Genomic DNA, 19861 nt, shown 5'->3' on the forward strand with positions numbered 1-19861 from the left:
AAAACCCTGTGGCTTGGTTTCCTGTCCAGCTGGCTTGCTCTTTCCCAGGATTTTATTCCCATCATCAAAGTGGCTTGACAGACCGAGAACAAACCTCTGGCTCACCCTGAACTCACGGTGTACCATTTCCAAGTCAGAACAAACACCAAGTAACAGGGAGAGAAAAAGAAAAAGAAAAAAAAAAAAATTATTTTCCTGACTTAGAAGCCAATTCAGAGTGAAGCCCAGCTCTGATTCCAGACAGCGATGTTGTGAGGCTGTGGCTCTCCTCAAGGGTGGAGCCTTGAACAGTGGGCTCTGGGCCAGAATTTCTCTCTGAGTCAGTCTTGAAGGAGAAGCCATGCATGGATGGACTCCTTTGTAGCCCCAGATCCTCTCTGTTTCCTGGAATCGAAAGCAGCAGAATTTGAGGGAGCCTCCCACGATCTCGTTGACTACATCAGACTTGGCATAGAACCTCCGTTCTGGCAGCCGTCAGAGTGGTCCCTGCCGGGTCCAGGCTGCCAGGAAGGTTGGCAGCCTGTGCCAGGCCAAGAGAAGGTGCAGAACACTTCAGCCTGGCAGGGGGACGTAAAGATGGCCAACGTTTCCTCTATTCATTTAGAACTGTTCTAAAATATATTAATTTAGCTAAAAATATCATGGAAACCAGGTTCCTCACTGAACTTGAAAGTCAAACCAATTTCCCAAAAACTTTCCTTTATGGTTCTATGTGGCTCCACTAGCAGGAAAACACTGAGGTGAGAAGCTATGACCCTGTGAGGTCAAACGGAGCAGGCAGTACATTTTTATACCAAGGAGCACCAGTTAGCATGGAGTATCCCATCTCCCATGGGTCCCCAGACAAGCCAGACTCCTTTCTTCTGCCTCTATTGCCTCCTCTCAAAATCCCCTTCCTTGTGAGCTTTGTCTCTCTAAATTCCTCCCGTTGTTTATAGTTGGACTTAGGTCTTCATACATCTCTTCCATGTTTCTGGGCCACCCTATTATGTTCTTTCCCTTAACTCCTTACATCCTGTCCTGAGTTTTGTCTTTATTTTTGTCTCCAAAACAAGACAGAATTCTCCGAGGCCAAAAATCCTCTCTTGTCCATCTTTTTCCAGCACCTACCTAGCTCACAGCTGGATGCTCAGGAGGCATTCATCCTGCTATCTGCAGGCCATTTATTATTCAGCTCTGTGCTTCATGTCTGATAATTTATTAACCCTTTGCATTAGGTTTTCTTGCTTTCCCTCCCGAGTGATTTTCCATTGGGAGGAGGGAAGATAGCCCACGTTTTAAACCGTGGACATGCCAGAACAGGGAATGATACTGTTAAAGTAATTTTCATAGACTATGGACTTTTCAACTTCACAAGTCAAATTTAACTGACCTGAGGAAAACTGAATAGAGACAAAATATAAAGGTAAGATTTGGGGATAGTAAATTCCAAATAGACCAAAGTGTTAACAAGAACAAAAAATGAAACTGTAAGATTTCCCTGGTGGTTCAGTGGTTAAGAATCTGCCTGCCAATGTAGGGGACCTGAGTTCGATCCCTGCTCCAGGAAGATTCCACATGCCATGGGCAACTAAGCACACGCTCCACAACTACTGAGCCAGCCCTCTGCACCTACTGCAGCCTATGCACCCTAGAGCCTGTGCTCTGCAATGAGAAGCTCGCAGCAACTAGAGAAAGCCCAAGTGCAGCAATGAAGATACAGCGCAGCCATAAATAAAGAAGTAAATAAATGGAACTGTAAAGTACTAGAAGAAAAAGTACTAAGTAAAAATTTATAAATATAAATCTATATTGAGGAAAGGTTAGATTTTGGTAGCATGACATAAAATCCAGAAGATAAAAATAATATATTTGACTGCATTAAACCAAACAGTTTTGAATTCCAAAAAAAGTATTGTAAATAAGTTGTAAAGTCAGATGATAAACTGCAAAAAAATATTTGCAACACATATGACAAAGGACAGATTTCCTTAGTATACAAAGAGTTCCTACAAATCAATAAGGAAAATACCAATAACATAATAGATTGGAGATTTGATCACAGTTCACAGAAAAGGAAATTAAGATATCATTTCTGAAAAGCTTATGAAGGGATGGGCAACTTCATTTAAAATAATTATGACAAAATGCTGAGGTACTGTTTTTCCACTTATCAGCTTGGCAAAGGTCAAAAGGTTTAATCACAGTGTGAGTCAGATTGTTGGGGTTGGAGGGGAATCTTAAACACTGTTGGTGAAAGCATAAGTAGTCCCAGTCTCTTTGGAGAGCATCTGATCTAAATGAAGCAAAATTTTAAATGTATGAATATCTTGATCCAGCACTTAAGCTTCTAGGGATTTCTCTTTTGAATATTCATTCATATGCATAAACTAATATACACATATCTTCATTACATCATTGTTTTCAGCAAAATATCCTAAACAATCTGACTTATTTCATTAGGGGACAGGTACATCCATGAAATGAAACAGTTCACAACCATTTAAGAAATGAGGCAAATCTGTGTTTTTTAATAGAATGATATCTTAAAAGTATTAGTGAAAAAAAGGTAACGCTCAGAACTCAGTAAGTAGTAAACCACTACTTATATAAAAATAAACAAGTGGGTAGCTATAGATAGACGCTTATAAAATGTGCCTGGAAGGATGTGCTCTAGAAAGCAGTAACGGCGGTTGCCTCAGGGGAACAGAACGTGGGCAGAGGGTGGGGGCATGGAAAAGGCACTTCATTTTTACTGCATACCCTTCTGTACTGTTTGAGTTCTTTTTATACCATGTGCATGTGTTACCTGCTTTTTAAAACTAATTTTTAAAAATAACTGGGCATAGGCATGAAACTAGGCCAAATGTGAAGTGTACATATAAACTAGTCGTTACGGCAGAGTCGGAGTCAAGGAGCAAGCAGATACTGTAGGTGAAGTCAGGGAACAGAAATGAGGCAGGTCAGCAAAAGGGAAATCTTGAAACAAGACAGTTTTGTTTTAATGGAAAAGTATCTGGTTTGCTTTTCATGCAGATATCACATGCCCCTAAGATATGGGCAGTGCAGGATAGAGTGAGAATAAACTTCAGAGAAATGGGAAAACTGTTAACTTATAGGAAGTGAGAAGGATGCATTGAGGGATCAAGCCAGATGGAAATACACTAGCTGGAACTCATGTCATTCCCTCATCCTAGGTTGGAGGCAGAGGAGCAGAGCAGGGAACAGGCCGAATCAAATGCTCACAGTGACTCTCAGTGAGGTGATTACGGTGTCCATTGTGCAAGTCAGAAATCTGATTCAGGTCACAGAGATACTAAATGGCAGAAGGCCAGGATTCAAACCCAGGTCTGTCCCTGTTGTTTTTACCACTTGTATGCATGAGCTCAGTCGCATCTGACTCTCTGCCACCCAATGGCTCCTCTGTCCACGGAAGTTTCCAGGCAAGAATACTGAAATGGGTTGCCATTTCCTCCTCCAGGGGATCTTCCTGACCCAAGGATCGAACCTGTGTCTCTTGCTTCTCCTGCATTGGAAGGCGGATTCTTTCCCCCTGAGCCACCTGGGAAGCCATTTTTTGCTGTTTATGCTGTATTATAAGTACCCTAGGGAGGTTTGGGCACTTTTCATGACCAGTATGAACTGAGGCTCGGAGTCAGGGAGATTCAGTACTATTCTCAAAAAAAAGTCTTCTTTCTTCCATTTTGATCTAGACCCCCTCAAGCCAAGCCCACTTACTTTTTCCAGCATGTGGTTCAAAGAGTAAAAAGACCTCCATTTATTGAAAGAAGAAAAAAACCTCTCATTTATCAGGAAAGGAATGTCTGTCAACAGTGTTTGTTAATACTTTTCATGTTTGTTTTTTCAGCTGCTTTTTTAAGTCTATAAATACAGTTTATCATTTGTGAGTGCAATTCTCCTCCAAAATGCTAAATCACTGATATTCATAACCAATGATGTTCCCCTAAATTTGTCCAGTTAAGAGGAAAATAATGGAATATGGTATCATATCCCCTACTTCCCTCTTGTTTTCAAATAACTGGAATAGGGTATTGGTTTTTGTTTGTTTTCAGTTAACTTTCTTTGGCGCCAGAGCATAGAATTTTCTCTAATTTGTACAAACACAGTCCCAACCTCCACCATAAGCACTAGGATTTTATTTTCATTTTCTTTTCGTGAGAAATGAAAATTTCGCCATTGTCACCATCGGTGACTGTCCATCATTTTTAGCATTTGTTACAACTCTCTGGGGCTCCCCAGGTGGCGCTAGTGGTAAAGAACCTGCCTGCTAATGTGGGAGACATAAGAGACATAGGTTCAATCCTTGGGGCGAGAAGATCCCCTGGAGGAGGACATGGCAACCCATTCCAGGATTCTTGCCTGGAGAATCCCCATGGACGGAGGAGCATGGTGGGCTACAAGTCCATAGAGTCACAGAGAGTTGGACACGACTGAAGCAACTTAGCACGCACTCGCAACTCTCTAAGCCTTATGACATGCCTGGTAGAAAATACCCATTTTCTCTTTTCTGTGGCCCAGTCCTCAGAGAGAAAAATTACCAATTTATTTTCTGTTCTTTACCTTTCTAGGCAAAATCCATGTTTGGTGACCAGAGCTGTGTATATTGATATCCTCTTCTTGTTGACTTGCTGCCTTGACAAACTCTCAAAAGGCAACCAGCCAGGTATGATTCACAGTTATATTATATTTGGGAGTGATTACAGGTCTTTGAAATGTAGGTGGGGTTTTGAGTGGCTCTCCCACGCACTCCCCCACTTCTACTTTTGCAAGACTAAACCACATATCAAAATTATACTTAGTGTCATACGCTTCCTTCATAAAAGCTTCCCAAGGAAGCTTGTCCTTGTTTAGTTGCAAGTTTGTTTTCTATTTGGTCATTCCGGGAAGAGTCTGGACTCGACTCTTGTCATTTTCAGTAACTCAGGAGTTCATTCTGTTCCATTTTGCGGCGATAACCGAATGGACTCATTTGTTGCTGGAGCCTAGATATTTGAGACTCAAGTCTACCATGCACTACCTCAAGCTCTGACTTTGTACATGTTCCTTGCATCACGTATGTTTCCTGGTATGGGCCCCAGACCCACATGCAGTTGTTCTGTTTTCTTCATGATTCACAGAGTGGTTTTCTTAAAACGGAGAGGGGCAGCTCCAAAAAAAAAAGAAAAATGTTTTGATGTGTTTATATAAGAGGCCTCAGGAAGTGCTGTACATGAGTTCCAGGCCACAGACTGAAACTGATTTTCATCAACACAAACTGGAATGCAGAGTAATGAGCCTGCAACTGGTTAAAATCAGCCTCTTCTAATTGATTAGGCCTGTCTAAAGGAGGCTACAATTACAAAGTCAGATTCTGAGTACAAGCAGGCCAGGCCTTTCCTCTGTTACATTGAGTCTGTCAATGATTTGTTGTCTTCAGTAAATATATTCAGGCTGTCAGAGTCCAGCTCTGTCCATATGGAATCCTGTTCCCAAATTCAAGCCAATTTAAAATGCTCTGGGGGGAGAGGCGAAGCTGCCTCACTCAGATCAGTGTGTATTAGCCCCCAAGGCCCCTGTGGCCACGCAGAGGTAATAAGAACACGCCTGGACTTTGATCAGCTCCACATCCCTGCATAGGAGTAGCTGTTGCATCCGTTTGGTAGAAGAGGACCATATAGTTTTATGGCTGTGAAACGCTTCTAGTTTATACCTCTTATCCCAGCACAATTATTAATAGTGCCCCTTTTACTCTTAAAGTGTCCAGGTTTGCACAATGAATCACAGGTCACTCTAGCTGTAGGGGGCCTGAGGGTTGTGTCCACTTCATTTTACACTTGAATTAACTGAGGTCCAGAGAGTATAAAGATTATGAATCAGACGTTACCATGCACATCATTTGTACCATTTTTAGTACCAAAAAATAGTTCCTGCCATTTTTGTATCTTAGTTCCAAATTTCATGTAGCTTAGTAGTACTTCTCTGCTTAATGTTTTAAAGAGCCTCGTTCATGAAAGAGTTGCTCACTACTTTCAAGCCCATCCCCTGGGTTAGTCTCACAGTTGTGTGATCGACTCTAATCTTTCATTTGTTGAACTAAGTTTCTCCTGATGTATTAATACCATTATTTTTTGTCTGAAAGGGTTAACCCTTGAATATTATAAAATACCCTTCTCTCTTCTCCAACTGCCTGTCCTTTACTAACGAATCATGAAGGTGACTTTGGCCTTTTGAAATCATCCTTTCCACAAACTCTGACATTATTTAGTGTTTATACCCCCAGTAAGTGTGCTCACAAGCTGTTGTCACTGAACAGCATTTCACTTGCATCAGTGTATCACACCTCTTAGAGTCATTACTTTGCAGAGTAAGATGTGTAGGGGATAGGTCACTTTTACTGGTTTTTTTTTGGTATGACAGCCATAGCTGTAAATATTTCATCCTTCCCTCTCTAGTATGGCAGTCACCAGCCACACGTGGCTCTTGAACTGTTGAGATGTGGTGGATCCAAGTTGAACTGTTCTATAAGAATAAAATACACACTGAATTTCAAAGACTTGGTATGAAAAAAAAAGGTTTAATTTCTCAATAATGTTTATATTGATTACATATTGGGATGATAATTTTTTGGTATGTTAGTTTAAAATAAAAGTGTAATTAAAGGTAATCTCCTCTGTTTCTTTTTACTCTTCGTTGTTGTTGTTCAGTCATTAAGTCGTGTCTGACTCTTTGTGACCCTATGGGCTGCAGCACACCAGGCTTCTCTGTCCTTCACTATCTCCTGGAGTTTGCTCAAACTCATGTCCATTGAGTCAGTGATGCTGTCCTTTTTAGAATATAACTATTAGAAAATCAAAATTTACATGTACGGCTCATATATTCCTGTTGGACAAGCACTGATGTTTTTTCCAGTCCTTTGGGAATTGCCCTCATAAACCACAGAATATATATGTATGTGTCTTTCTATATGAATGTGTGTATCTATGTACTACATCCACACAAATAGCAGTAGCAAATTTTCCTCCTTTGAGGATGAATTAGATTTTTAGAATTAACCAAGTATCAGATAAGGGTTTCCCTGGTGGTTCAGTGGTAAAGAATCTACCTGCCAAGGTGGAAGGCTCTGATTTGATCCGTAGTCCTGAAAGATCCCCTGGAGAAAGAACTGACAACCCACTCCAGTATTCTTGCCTGGAGAACCCCATGGACACAGGAGCCTGGTGTGCCACAGTCCATGAGGTCATAAAGAACAGGACATGACTTAGCAACTAAATAGCAAGAATAATAAATCTGAAATAAAATGGTAGCCAAGGTAGGTAGCACAGTTTAGAATAAAAAATAAACTGTGAGCTTAAAATAATTAAATCAATTCTTAGTGTTTAATTAATTTTATCCAAAGGCAGTTTGAGCAGTAGCTACACTAAAGTGAGCACTCACCTGGATGTGTAGATTTCAGTGTGATTTCAAAGTATCGTTGTGACAGGTTTACATTGTAAATGCCTTGAAAGAATGGATCATGCTAAGGTTCTGTGTCCCCCAGCTAAGCAAGTAGTAGGTGTGTATTAAGTGGATTTTAAAAATAAATTTGTTTATTTGGCTGTGTCTGGTCTTAGTTGTGGCATACTGGGTTGTAGTTGCATCATTGCGGCACACAGACTGTCTTCAGTTCAGTTCAGTTCAGTCGCTCTGTCGTGTCCAACTCATTGCGACCCCATGAATCGCAGCACGCCAGGCCTCCCTGTCCATCACCATCTCCTGGAGTTCACTCAGACTCACATCCATCGAGTCAGTGATGCCATCCAGTCATCTCATCCTCGGTCGTCCCCTTCTCCTCCTGCCCCCAATCCCTCCCAGCATCAGAGTCTTTTCCAATGAGTCAACTCTTCTCATGAGGTGGCCAAAGTACTGGAGTTTCAGCTCTAGCATCATTCCTTCCAAAGAAATCTCCTGCAGAATGGACTGGTTGGATCTCCTTGCAGTCCAAGGGACTCTCAAGAGTCTTCTCCAACACCGCAGTTCAAAAGCATCAATTCTTCGGTGCTCAGCCTTCTTCACAGTCCAACTCTCACATCCATACATGACCACAGGAAAAACCATAGCCTTGACTAGACGGACCTTAGTCGGCAAAGACTGTCTAGTTGTGGCCAAAGGGCTTAGTTCTCCGTGGCATGTGAGACCTTAGTTTCCCCAACCAGGAATTGAATCCACATCCCCTACACTGCAATCTGGATTCTTAACCACTGGACCACCAGGGTAGTCCCCAAATGTATTTGTTACTAACTGATTAATTGAAATCAAAATTTTTCAGTTTTTATAATAGTAACAGTTGTCATCAAGATACAAATCTTAGGACTTCCCTGGTGGTCCATTGAGTAAAAATCTGGCAGCCAGTGCAGGAGACAAGGGTTCAGTCCCTGGTCTGGGTAGACCGCACATGCTGCAGGTCAGCTAAGACCAAGAGCTGCAACTCCTGAGCCCCCGGGTCACAGCCACTGAAGCCTGCGCACTCTAGAGCCCATGCTCTGCAGCGAGGGAAGCCAGCGCAGTGAGAAGCCTGCACACCGTGGCTGGAAAGAAGCCCCTGTTCACCACAGCAAGAGAAAGCCCTCGCTCAACAACAAAGACCCAGCGCAGCCAAAAATAAATGAAAAAAAGAGAAAAGGGTACAAATCTTATTTAAACTCATTCATCAGTCAGATGTAAATTCATTTTCCAAATTCAAATCAAATGTTTATATCATACGCATATGTTTGTAAATATACATCTGTCTACATCCAGAGCTCACAAAACTCAGAGTAGGGAGTGTACCCCAAGGGCCGTAAAGCTTGATCCCTAGGTTTGAATCCCAGGTCTGCCATTTCTTAGCTTTTGTGACCTTGCTGCGGCTAAGTCGCTTCAGTCGTGTCCAACTCTATGCGACCCCATAGATGGCAGCCCACCAGGCTCCCCCATCCCTGGGATTCTTCAGGCAAGAACACTGGAGTGGGTTGCCATCTCCTTCTCCAATGCATGAAAGTGAAGTCACTCAGTCGTGTCTGACTCCCAGCGACCCCACGGACTGTGGCCCACCAGGCTCCTCCGTCCATGGGACTTCCCAGGCAAGAGTGCTGGAGTGGGATGCCATCTACTCACAAACATAACAGCTATGGAAAGTCACTAATTAAAAACTAGGTAAAGACCTTAGGCAAGTCATTTAACCTCCTTGAGACACTTTTTTCCCAGTTGTAAATGGGGATGTAATAGAGTCTATATCTTAGAATTTCCTTTGCATGGCAGAGAATAAGCACTCAATAAATATTAGCTACCGTTAATATTACTATCATCATTACCATTATCACTGGCTGGAAACCATGTAGCTAATCCAATTCCCTGCAGCCTGAAAGAGTTATGATCAATTCCTCACATTTACAGTTCTCCTCATGTTCTTAAACATTTTCAAGAAAGAAGAAATGCCTGCTTTCCTAGGAAAACACTGAAGCATACCTGGCATAGAATGTCAGGAATCCACTTTGGAATCCACTGGATTAGGGGTGCTCCTGCCTCTCTTTCTGCTTTATTGACTATGCCAAAGCCTTTGACTGTGTGGATCACAATAAATTGCAGAAAATTCTGAAAGAGATGGGAATACCAGACCACCTGACTTACCTCTTGAGAAATCTGTATGCAGGTCAGGAAGCAACAGTTAGAACTGGACATGGAACAACAGACTGGTTCCAAATAGGAAAAGGAGTACGTCAAGGCTGTATATTGTCACCCTGCTTATTTAACTTCTATGCAGAGTACATCATGAGAAACGCTGGACTGGAAGAAACACAAGCTGGAATCAAGATTGCCGGGAGAAATATCAATAACCTCAGATATGCAGATGACACCACCCTTATGGCAGAAAGTGAAAAGGAACTCAAAAGCCTCTTGATGAAAGTGAAAGAGGAGAGTGAAAAAGTTGGCTTAAAGCTCAACATTCAGAAAACGAAGATCATGGCATCCGGTCCCATCACTTCATGGGAAATAGATGGGGAAACAGTGTCAGACTCTATGTTTTTGGGCTCCAAAATCACTACAGATGGTGACTGTAGCCATGAAATTAAAAGACGCTTACTCCTTGGAAGAAAAGTTATAACCAACCTAGATAGCATATTGAAAAGCAGAGACATTACTTTGCCGACTAAGGTCCGTCTAGTCAAGGCTATGGTTTTTCCAGTGGTCGTGTATGGATGTGAGAGTTGGACTATGAAGAAGGCTAAGCGCCGAAGAATTGATGCGTTTGAACTGTGGTGTTGGAGAAGACTCTTGAGAGTCCCTTGGACTGCAAGGAAATCCAACCAGTCCATTCTGAAGGAGATTTCTTTGGAAGGAATGATGCTAGAGCTGAAACTCCAGTACTTTGGCCACCTCATGAGAAGAGTTGACTCATTGGAAAAGACCCTGATGCTGGGAGGGATTGGGGGCAGGAGGAGAAGGGGACAACAGAGGATGAGATGGCTGGATGGCATCAGTGACTCGATGGACATGAGTCTGGGTGAACTCCGGAAGTTGGTGATAGACAGGGAGGCCTGACGTGCTGCGACTCATGGGGTCGCAAAGAGTTGGACACGACTGAGCGACTGAACTGAGCTGCCTCTCTTACTGATCCAGAGAATGGCCATCTTGTTGTTCATTGATTTTTTCATTTATCAGACATGACATGCTAACATCAGACAAGCAACTACATCTGGAGAGGCACGTGGTATATTTGAGGTTTGTAAATAGGCCCAAAAAGGGACTGAGATGCTATAAATGAAGTGTATATGGGATACATGTGAGGCACTAAAGAATGAAAGGTCATTTCTACTTAGTAGAACAGAAAAGCCTCCATAGAGGAGTAGGTGGCTCATAGAGGAGGAGCAGAGTTCTGAGGATATGTAGAAATTCACCAGGTGGTCAAAGTATAGGTGGGTATTAGAGACAGAGGCGGAGAAGGCGATGGCACCCCACTCCAGTACTCTTGCCTGGAAAATCCCATGGACAGAAGAGCATGGTAGGCTGCAGTCCATGGGATCGCGAAGAGTCGGATACGACTGAAGCGACTTAGCAGCAGTAGCAGCAGAGACAGAGGAAGGAGCATGTCTGAAGCCACAGAGGCTCACAGCAAAGAGCTAGCTGTCAAAGAACTAGGACAGTGTGACTGAAGTGTTGGGTTCAAGGACAGGAAGATGTGACTAGAAGTGAGACTGGAAGGCAGGATCTCAGTCAAGGAGAGCTTCATGGGCCAAAGTCTGCATGCGTGCCAAGTCGCTTCAGTCGTGTCTCTTTGTGACCCTGTGGACTGTAGCCCAACAGGCTCCTCTGTCCATGGGATTCTTCTTGGAGTTGGTTGACATGCCCTCCTCCAGGGGTTTTCCCGACCCAGGGATCAAAGCTGTGTCTCTTGCATCTCTGCATTGGCAGGCAGGTTCTTTACCCCTGGCGCTTCCAGGGAAGCCTAAGGAGCTTGAATTTGACCCTGTAGACAGAGGAGATTATTGGAGGATATAAGACAGAGAATAAGGTCACATGGTTTTTAAGATAAAGTGATGTTTTCTGTGCCCACATCCTTATAGGATATTTAGATTCGTTATGGAGCCAAGTGCCTTTGTCATGGAAAAAGAATGTAACTGAAAATGCTTTCATGGAGTGTCGGGGCATTGTGGTAGGCATTATTGAGGGTTTGGGAGAAAGGGGATCGGAAGTGGAGGACTAGAATTAATGGCAACACTATGCTAAAAATAGTGCAATTTAAGGGAATTTCTTCCTCTTATTTTCCACTTTACTAATTTTACATAACGTAATTCTGTTTTACTCTTATGTGTGTGGGTATACGTGTATTTCAACAGTAACTATTTGTAGATATGAATCTTAAAGGATGTTCATTATTCCAAAAGAAATGAAGCAACACCAGTTTCTGGGAAACTTTTTTGGATGGAGGAGGATCTGCCCATCTCCTCTCAAACACTATTCTGTAAGTGACCTTGGAAGGCTATTTCTACCTCTGAAATGTCTTAGAACTACATTGAAGGACTGGGGGCATAAACAATGAGAAAACCAGTGAAGGGGAAAGGCAGAGAAGATGATTAGAACAGCTTAAGATAATGATGTGTTTTGTGTAATTCAAACTTTTATCTTAGTACTTCCCAATCATTTGAGGTTTCCTTAGCCATTAACTAGGTTTTAAAAATTCCAAATCTGGGGGTTTTGTTTTGAGTTTTAAAGTGATTTAAACCCACAAGGACTCTCTGTCCCCTGTATTCTTTTTCCTCTTCTGAATCCAGCTGTCATCATTAGTATATATCAGTTTCCTGCTAGAAAGAAAATTATAGTCTCCAGTTGGAGTTGGAGGGATAAGGAAGAAAGAGCCAAACTGCTGCAAGAACTCAGAGGCTGGGTTACAGGCCTGGGCAGGGACAGGGAAATGGAGAGCTTTCATTCTCATTTTAAACCCATCTTCAATTATTTGCTCTCAGGTTGGAAATTTTCCATTGAAATATCTATTTACTGAAATACTATCTGAGAGTTGACTAAATATTTACCCCCTTTATTCTGAGAGGTGGATTTTCTATTTCTCTCTTATGCCCACACCCCTTAAATTTATGTTTTTCACAGCTACTGAATTGAACATTTTCTTTTACCAAGTGTTTAAACAAATATCTTACCTATTTGCACTGACTCTCAGTTTAAGTTCTCTTGGTGGGTTTATGTGTGGGCTTTTCCTTTCCTTCATTTTACTAATAGTCCATTTTACTAATAGTCCATAGTCTGCATTTTACTAATTTTATATAACCTGGTATTTCTTCTGTAATTACTCATATGTGTCACATATTAAAATATGAATCTTGAAGAGGATCAGTTAATCCCAAAGAAATAAAGAAATGATATCATAACAGTTTTCAAAAAATATTTTAGGTGTGAGGAGGTTTTGTCCATCTTGCCCACATCATGTAAGTGATCTTACAAGGCTGTTTTCCTACCCCTGAAATGTATACAGGATTCCCATTATCTTCTTATTTTCAGGAAACATTATTTGCAGTATCATCTCCCTTACAGGGATCATAATAATTATGGCCAACCTGTATTGAGCACTTAACTCCATGCCAAACACTGCCAAGCATTTTGTGTGCATTAATTAGAGGTGCTAGTGGTCCTTCATTTTATATTATTTTAATTTTTATTATTTTTAAAAAATATTTATTCATTTACTTCTGGCTGTGCAGTCTTTTCTCTAGTTGCGGCCAGTGGAGTCTATCTCTAGTTCCAGTATGAGGGCTTCTCATTGCAGCAGCTCCTCTTGTTGCAGAGCACGGACTCGGGGGTGCACGGGCTTCAGTAGTGGCAGCACTCAGGCTCAGGAGTTGTTCCCAGGCTCTGGAGCACTGGCTCAGTACCCTGAGCACAGCTTCGTTGTACTCCTGGCACACAAGCTTAGTTGTTCCACAGGATGTGAGATCTTCCCAGATCAGGGATCGAACCTGTGTCCCCTGCATTGGCAGGCAGATTTCTTTACCACTGAGCCATCAGGGAAGCCTGACCCTTCATTTTAGACTCGAGGAAACTGAGGTACAGAGAGAACCGCCCAATGTCACTGGTATAGAAGGAGCACGCCTGAGCTCTCCAGCCACACCCCTTCCTGGCCCCACAGCACACTCAAGCCTGAGTCAGGAAAACCACTCCCTGTCTCAGGAAGAGGTGCTTTAGAGCTTCTGTTGATTCAGCTTCCCAGGAGTCTGCCCCTCCTGCAGAACCCCCAGGCCTCAGAGAGGGATCCCTTTTCCAGTAGCTTCCAAATCAAATGCTTTTAAGGAGACAGGGTGTGTGGAGTAATACAAGAGCGTACCCAGGACTAGTTACTAGAAAGAGAAATCTTGACACTCCTGGGAAGCCACCTGCCCTTTTTCCCTTTGAAAGTGGACCTATGGCCACTGCACGAAAGACTGCCCAGTACCAGGCTGCTAGTGAACGCATTTTATGGTATTTTGTTACTTGGCATTTATAGTTCAGATCTCATCAATCTGCCAAGTGCGATAAACATTTTGTTTTAACTGGAATGTAACTTGTATTATTGTTATTATTTCTCTTCTAAATGCCATAAACATGACCAGTGCATGTGAAGTCAGGATCCCTAAATAGCCTGAATGCCAAGTTAGTGTGCTTTGTAGATCAGTATAAGATTAGAAGGGCTTCCCTCATAGCTCAGTTCATAAATCATCTGCCTGCAATGCAGGACACCCAGGTTCAATTCCTGGGTCGGGAAAGATCCCCTGGGGAAGGCAATGGCAACCCACTCCTGTATTCTTGCCTGGAGAATCCCATGGACAGAGGAGCCTGACAGGCTACAGTCCATGGGATCTCAAGAGTCGGACACGACTTAGCGACTAAACCACCACCACCATAAGGCGATTAGAAGACAGACTCTCATTTTTTATGAAGTTCAGTAATATAAGCTCTCCCAAAAGCCAGCTTAGATGTTGATGGTGTTTAAATGGTAAAAATCTGTGAGGAATATTCTAAGCAGTGCCTTGTATTCGTACTGCCTTGAAGATGAATAGTGTATGTGTGACAGGAATATATATATATATATATATATATATATATATAAGGTCAGTGCTTTTTACAACATTATTAACTTCCTTTACCTAAGTTCCTGGGAAATATAGCCAAACAATTATAGAGAATAAAAACATTGGCAACTTACAAACACCTGCTTTGATTGTTTGGTCTAATTAGGTTAAATCTAACCAATCCCGTCTGAACAAATTGAAAACAACTCTTATCTGTTCTCGAGGTCATGCACTTTCATCGGTGTTGGATGCATCTGTGTTTAATATGACACAGTTGGTGCTATTCTCTCAGCTCTGGGTGGGAGATAAAAGGGAATTGAGAACATATTTTTAGTCTTCTGGGGACTTTGTGGATCTGCAGCTAAGAAATTTCAAAAAAAAAAAGGCTTTGTTGTCAGTAAATTAGCTGCTTTTCTCCAAAACACTGGGACTGTCATCTGAACGGTTACTTTTGCCAAAAGTCTCTTTCCCAGGGAACAGTGAGCTCCTCAAATGAGCAGATGATTCCTAGCTACCTTTCTGAAGTCTCAGTAACACAGGATGTGTTAGGAGATTGCTAGTTTCATGTGTTGACCCTTTGTTAATTTCAAGCCTGGTGCTGAGTATGCTGGCCCACAATTCTTAGAATCTTTAGAGATCATCAGTAGGTGGACTGATGACTTGCCCAAGGTCACATACGTAGCTGGTTAGTGACAAAGTCAAGCTTTCCTGTATCCTGGCCTACTGCCCGTTTCTGTGACCAAGGTCAGTAGTATTGAGAGTTGGGCCAAGTGTCTGAATCATAACAGAACCATGTTATGAAACCTTAGTGCTCACATCTTCACCCCAGAAGTAAAATACTGTTCCAGTGGGCAACTGGGGTCTCAGAACATCTGTGATTTCAGTTTTCTCTGTGTTTCTGTCTTGCCCCACTCTAGCCCACCTCCTCATGGATAATCAGAAACTAGATTGCGACCGCATGGACTGTAGCCTGCTAGGCTCCTTTGTCCATGGGATTTCCCAGGCAAGAATACTGGAGTAGGTAGCCATTACCTTCTCCAGGGGATCTTCCCAACCCAGGGACTGAACTCAGGTCTTCTGCATTGCAAGCAGATTCTTTACCATCTGAGCCACCAGGGAAGTCCAGTTACCGTGTCAGTTAAATTAGTTAAGCAAGATGTTTTTGCAGATTTATCCTAGGTATTTCATGTAAGTGGAATCAAGCAACATAATCCAACTTTTGTGTCTGGATTCTTTCACTTAAAGTTTTCAAGGTTCACCCATGTTGTAGCATGAATCTTTTTTTTTATGACTGAACAATATTCTGTTGTTAGATATACCGTGTTTTGTTTCATCAGTTGATGGACTTTTCGACTGTTTACACTTTTTGGCTGTTATGAATAAGGCTGCTGTGAAGATTCGTGGACAAGTTTTTGTAGGTACATTTGCTCTCAGAAATGCAAAAAAGCAAAATGGCTGTCTGAGGAGGCCTTACAAATAGCTGTGTGAAGAAGAGAAGCAAAAACCAAAGGAGAAAAGGAAAGATATACCCATTTGAATGCAGAGTTCCAAAGACTAGCAAGGAGAGATAAGAAAGCCTTCCTAGGCAATCAGTGCAAAGAAATAGAATGGGAAGGACTAGAAATCTCTTCAAGAAAATTAGAGATACCGAGGAACATTTCATGCAAAGATGGGCTCAATAAAGGATAGAAATGGTAGGGACCTAACAGAAGCAGAAGATATTAAGAAGAGGTGGCAAGAATACACAGAAGAACTGTACAAAAAAGATCTTCACGACCCAGATAATCACATCCTGGAATGTGAAGTCAAGTGGGCCTTAGGAAGCATCACTACGAACAAAGTTAGTAGAGGTGATGAAATTCCACTTGAGCTATTTCAAATCCTGAAAGATGACACTGTGAAAGTGCTGCACTCAATATGCCAGCAAATTTGGAAAACTCAGCAGTGGCCACAGGACTGGAATATAAATTCCAATCCCAAAGAAAGGCAATGCCAAAGAATGCTCGAACTACTGCACAATTGCACTCATCTCACATGCTAGTAAAGTAATGCTCAAAATTCTCCAAGCCAGGCTTCAGCAGTATGTGAACCATGAACTTCCAGATGTTCAAGCTGGTTTTAGAAAAGGCAGAGGAACCAGAGATCAAATTGCCAACATCCACTGGGTCATTGAAAAGAACAAGAGAATTCCAGAAAATGATCTATTTCTGCTTCATTGACTATGCCAAAGCCTTTGACTGTGTGGATCACAATAAACTGTGGGAAATTCTGAAAGAGAAGGGAATACCACACTACCTGACCTGCCTCTTGAGAAACCTATATGCAGGTCAGGAAGCAACAGTTAGAACTGGACATGGAACAACAGACTGGTTCCAAATAGGAAAAGGAGTATGTCAAGGCTGTAGATTGTCACCCTGCCTATTTAACTTATATGCAGAGTACATCATGAGAAACGCTGGGCTGGATGAAGCACAAGCTAGAATCAAGATTCCCTGGAGAAATATCAATAACCTCAGATATGCAGATGACACCACCCTTGTGGCAGAAAGTGAAGAAGAACTAAAGAACCTCTTGATGAAAGTGAAAGAAGAGAGTGAGAAAGTTGGCTTAAAGTTCAACATTCAGAAAACGAAGATCATGGCATCCAGTCCCATCAATTCATGGCAAATAGATGGGGAAACAATGGCTGACTTTATGTTTGGAGGGGCTCCAAAATCACTGCAGATGGTGATTGCAGCCATGAAATTAAAAGATGCTTACTCCTTGGAAGAAAAGTTATGACCAACCTAGATAGCATAAAAAGCAGAGACATTACTTTGTCAACAAAGTAAAGTTCGTCTAGTCAAGGCTACGGTTTTTCCAGTAGTCATGTATGGATGTGAGAGTTGGACTATAAAGAGGGCTGAGCACCGAAGAATTGATGCTTTTGAATTGCGGTGTTGGAGAAGACTCTTGAGAGTCCCTTGGACTGCAAGGAGATCCGACCAGTCCTGGGTGTTCATTAGTAGAACTGATGTTGAGGCTGAAACTCTAGTACTTTGGCCACCTGATGCGAAGAGCTGACTCATTTGAAAAGACCCTGATGCTGGGAAAGATTGAGGGCAGGAGGAGAAGGGGACTACAGAGGATGAGAGGGTTGGATGGCATCACCGACTCAATGGACATGAGTTTGGGTAAACTCTGGGAGTTGGTGATGGACAGGGAGACCTGGCTGGAGTTCATGGGGTCGCAAAGAGTCGAACACAACTCAGTGACTGAACTGAACTGAACTGAACTGATGCTCTCAGTTCTTTTGGATATTTACCTAAGCACTGCTGTGTGCACAACTGCTGAGCCCATGTGCTGTAACTATTCAAGGCTGAGCACTGCCAAAAAAGTAGCCTCTGCTCACCGCAACTAGAGAAAACTGACACGCAGCAAGCAAGACCCAGCCCAGCCAGAGAAAAAAGCAGCTCTGAGCATAGAAGTATTTGTGTGGCCATATGTTTTTATCCCTCTTAAGTAAAACCTGGGAAAGGGATTACTATATTATGTAATAAGGATTGTTTAAGTAATAAGAAACTGCCAAACTGTTTACCGCTTTGCATTCCCACCAGCAACATATGAGAGAGGTCCAGTTGTTCTGTATTCTCGTCTAGACTTGGTATTGTCCCTCTTGTTAATTTTAGCCATCTGGTAGATGTATAATGGTGTCTCATTATGATTTTAATTTGCATTTCCCTAATGACCAGTTGGGCTTCCCTGATGTGCAGAACCCATCTGCCAGTGCAGGAGACATGAGTTTGATCCTTGTGTCAGGATGATCTCCTGGAAAAGGAAATGGCAACCCCTCCAGTATTCTTGCCTGGGAAATCCCATGGACAGCGGAGCCTGGCAGGCTTACACCGAGTAGTCAAGTCACAAAGAGTAGAACATGACTTAGTGGCTAAACAACAACAAGGACCAGTTATACTGAGCATCTTTTCATGTGCTGTACTTGCCATGCATATATCTTTTTTGGTAAAGTCTCTATTCAAATGTCTCATATGTGTCTTTTTTTTACTTGTGTTTTTCTTGTTATTGAGTTGGTTCTTGTTCTGAATATAAGTACTTTATATCGATAAATATTTGTTAAAGACCTTCTTTCTGTTGCTTGTCTTTTTACTTGACAATGTTTTTTGAAAAACGACTCTTTAATTTTGATTAAATTAAGTCAGATTTCTCCATGTTTTCTCTGTGTTTTATGCTTTTCGTGCCCTAGTCAAAAAGGTTTTGCCTCTCCAAGGTCACAGCAATGTTCTCTCAGGTTTTCTTTTAAATTTTGATATGTAAGGTTTTACATTTAGATCCATGATCCACTTTGAGCTAATTTTCGTATATGTCATGAGCTAAGGTCGAAGTTCTCTTTTTTTATTTTTTCATATGAATATCCAGCTGTTTTGGCTCAGCAGGATCTCTGGGCTCTGGGTTCCCCTCTCTGGGCTGGGGTTGTCTCTAGGTAGTAGTCCAGGGCAACTGTAAGGTGTACCTTGTTTGTTTCCTTCTTTCAGGGAAATATACTACTCATGTCTGATGCTTAAAAACAATAATGTCATACATACATTTGTCTACTCTTCTAGTTGTTTATGGCAAAGGGCAATTTCTGTAGACTTTCATGGGCTAAAGCAGAAATCCTTTCATCACTTTGTTTTGAAACCTCTTAGTTCCTCAGTTGTAAAGTAGGGATAATAGCCTCAGAGGATTGAAGTGACGGTCTCATGAAAAAAAATTGTTAGAACTCCATGAAAAGGAAGAGTCCAACGCTGGAAGAAAAAGAGCTGTGAGGAAGTAAAATTAATGGCAGGAACAAAGAAATGAATGGTCATCTCATCCGTAATAGAAGACAGAGCCTCTGCTGGTCCCATGGCCAAGTACGCTTACTCCCAGACTCACCTCTATTGCCTGTCCGGCAGAATTTACATAGTTGCTCCCTTTACCTTATTCAATTGCCACACTTCACCTTAAATTGAATTCCCAGTCCAGCCAGATTGTTGGATTTGCCAGCTGTCAACTGTACCTTGCAGCATCATTCCCAGAGGAGCTGATGTAACCCATTGGTGCCAGGAACCTCTTCAGTCTTAGAGTCTGTTTCTCCCAGAATGGTAAACTGTAGTGCTGGCAAGGGACTGACTCATGGGCCTAGTCTTTCATTACAGGTGAGACAACAGAGGTAAGCCCCAGTTATTTAAGGGAATCTTCTCAGACAGCTACCAAGCCTCTTAAGTTGGTTTGGCACTATACCTCATTGCCTAAGACTGGAAGAGAACCCTGAGGTCCTTTGTGGGGGAAAAGGTTAA

General features: G+C 42.2%; 1 protein-coding gene across 4 annotated transcripts in view; it reads left to right on the forward strand.

Moving 5' to 3' along the window:
- THADA (THADA armadillo repeat containing) overlaps nt 1-19861 on the forward strand; it is a 327908-nt gene that overhangs the window by 243481 nt on the left and 64566 nt on the right. For all 4 annotated transcript variants that reach the window (XM_012172732.5, XM_042246242.2, XM_012172738.5 and 1 more), the window contains one exon: nt 4569-4663. In XM_012172732.5, coding sequence (XP_012028122.3) covers nt 4569-4663 — 95 coding nt within the window. The remainder of the gene's footprint in view (nt 1-4568; nt 4664-19861) is intronic.

Source organism: Ovis aries, chromosome 3 (assembly GCF_016772045.2).
Source record: "Ovis aries strain OAR_USU_Benz2616 breed Rambouillet chromosome 3, ARS-UI_Ramb_v3.0, whole genome shotgun sequence".
Taxonomy (NCBI): Eukaryota; Metazoa; Chordata; class Mammalia; order Artiodactyla; family Bovidae; genus Ovis; species Ovis aries.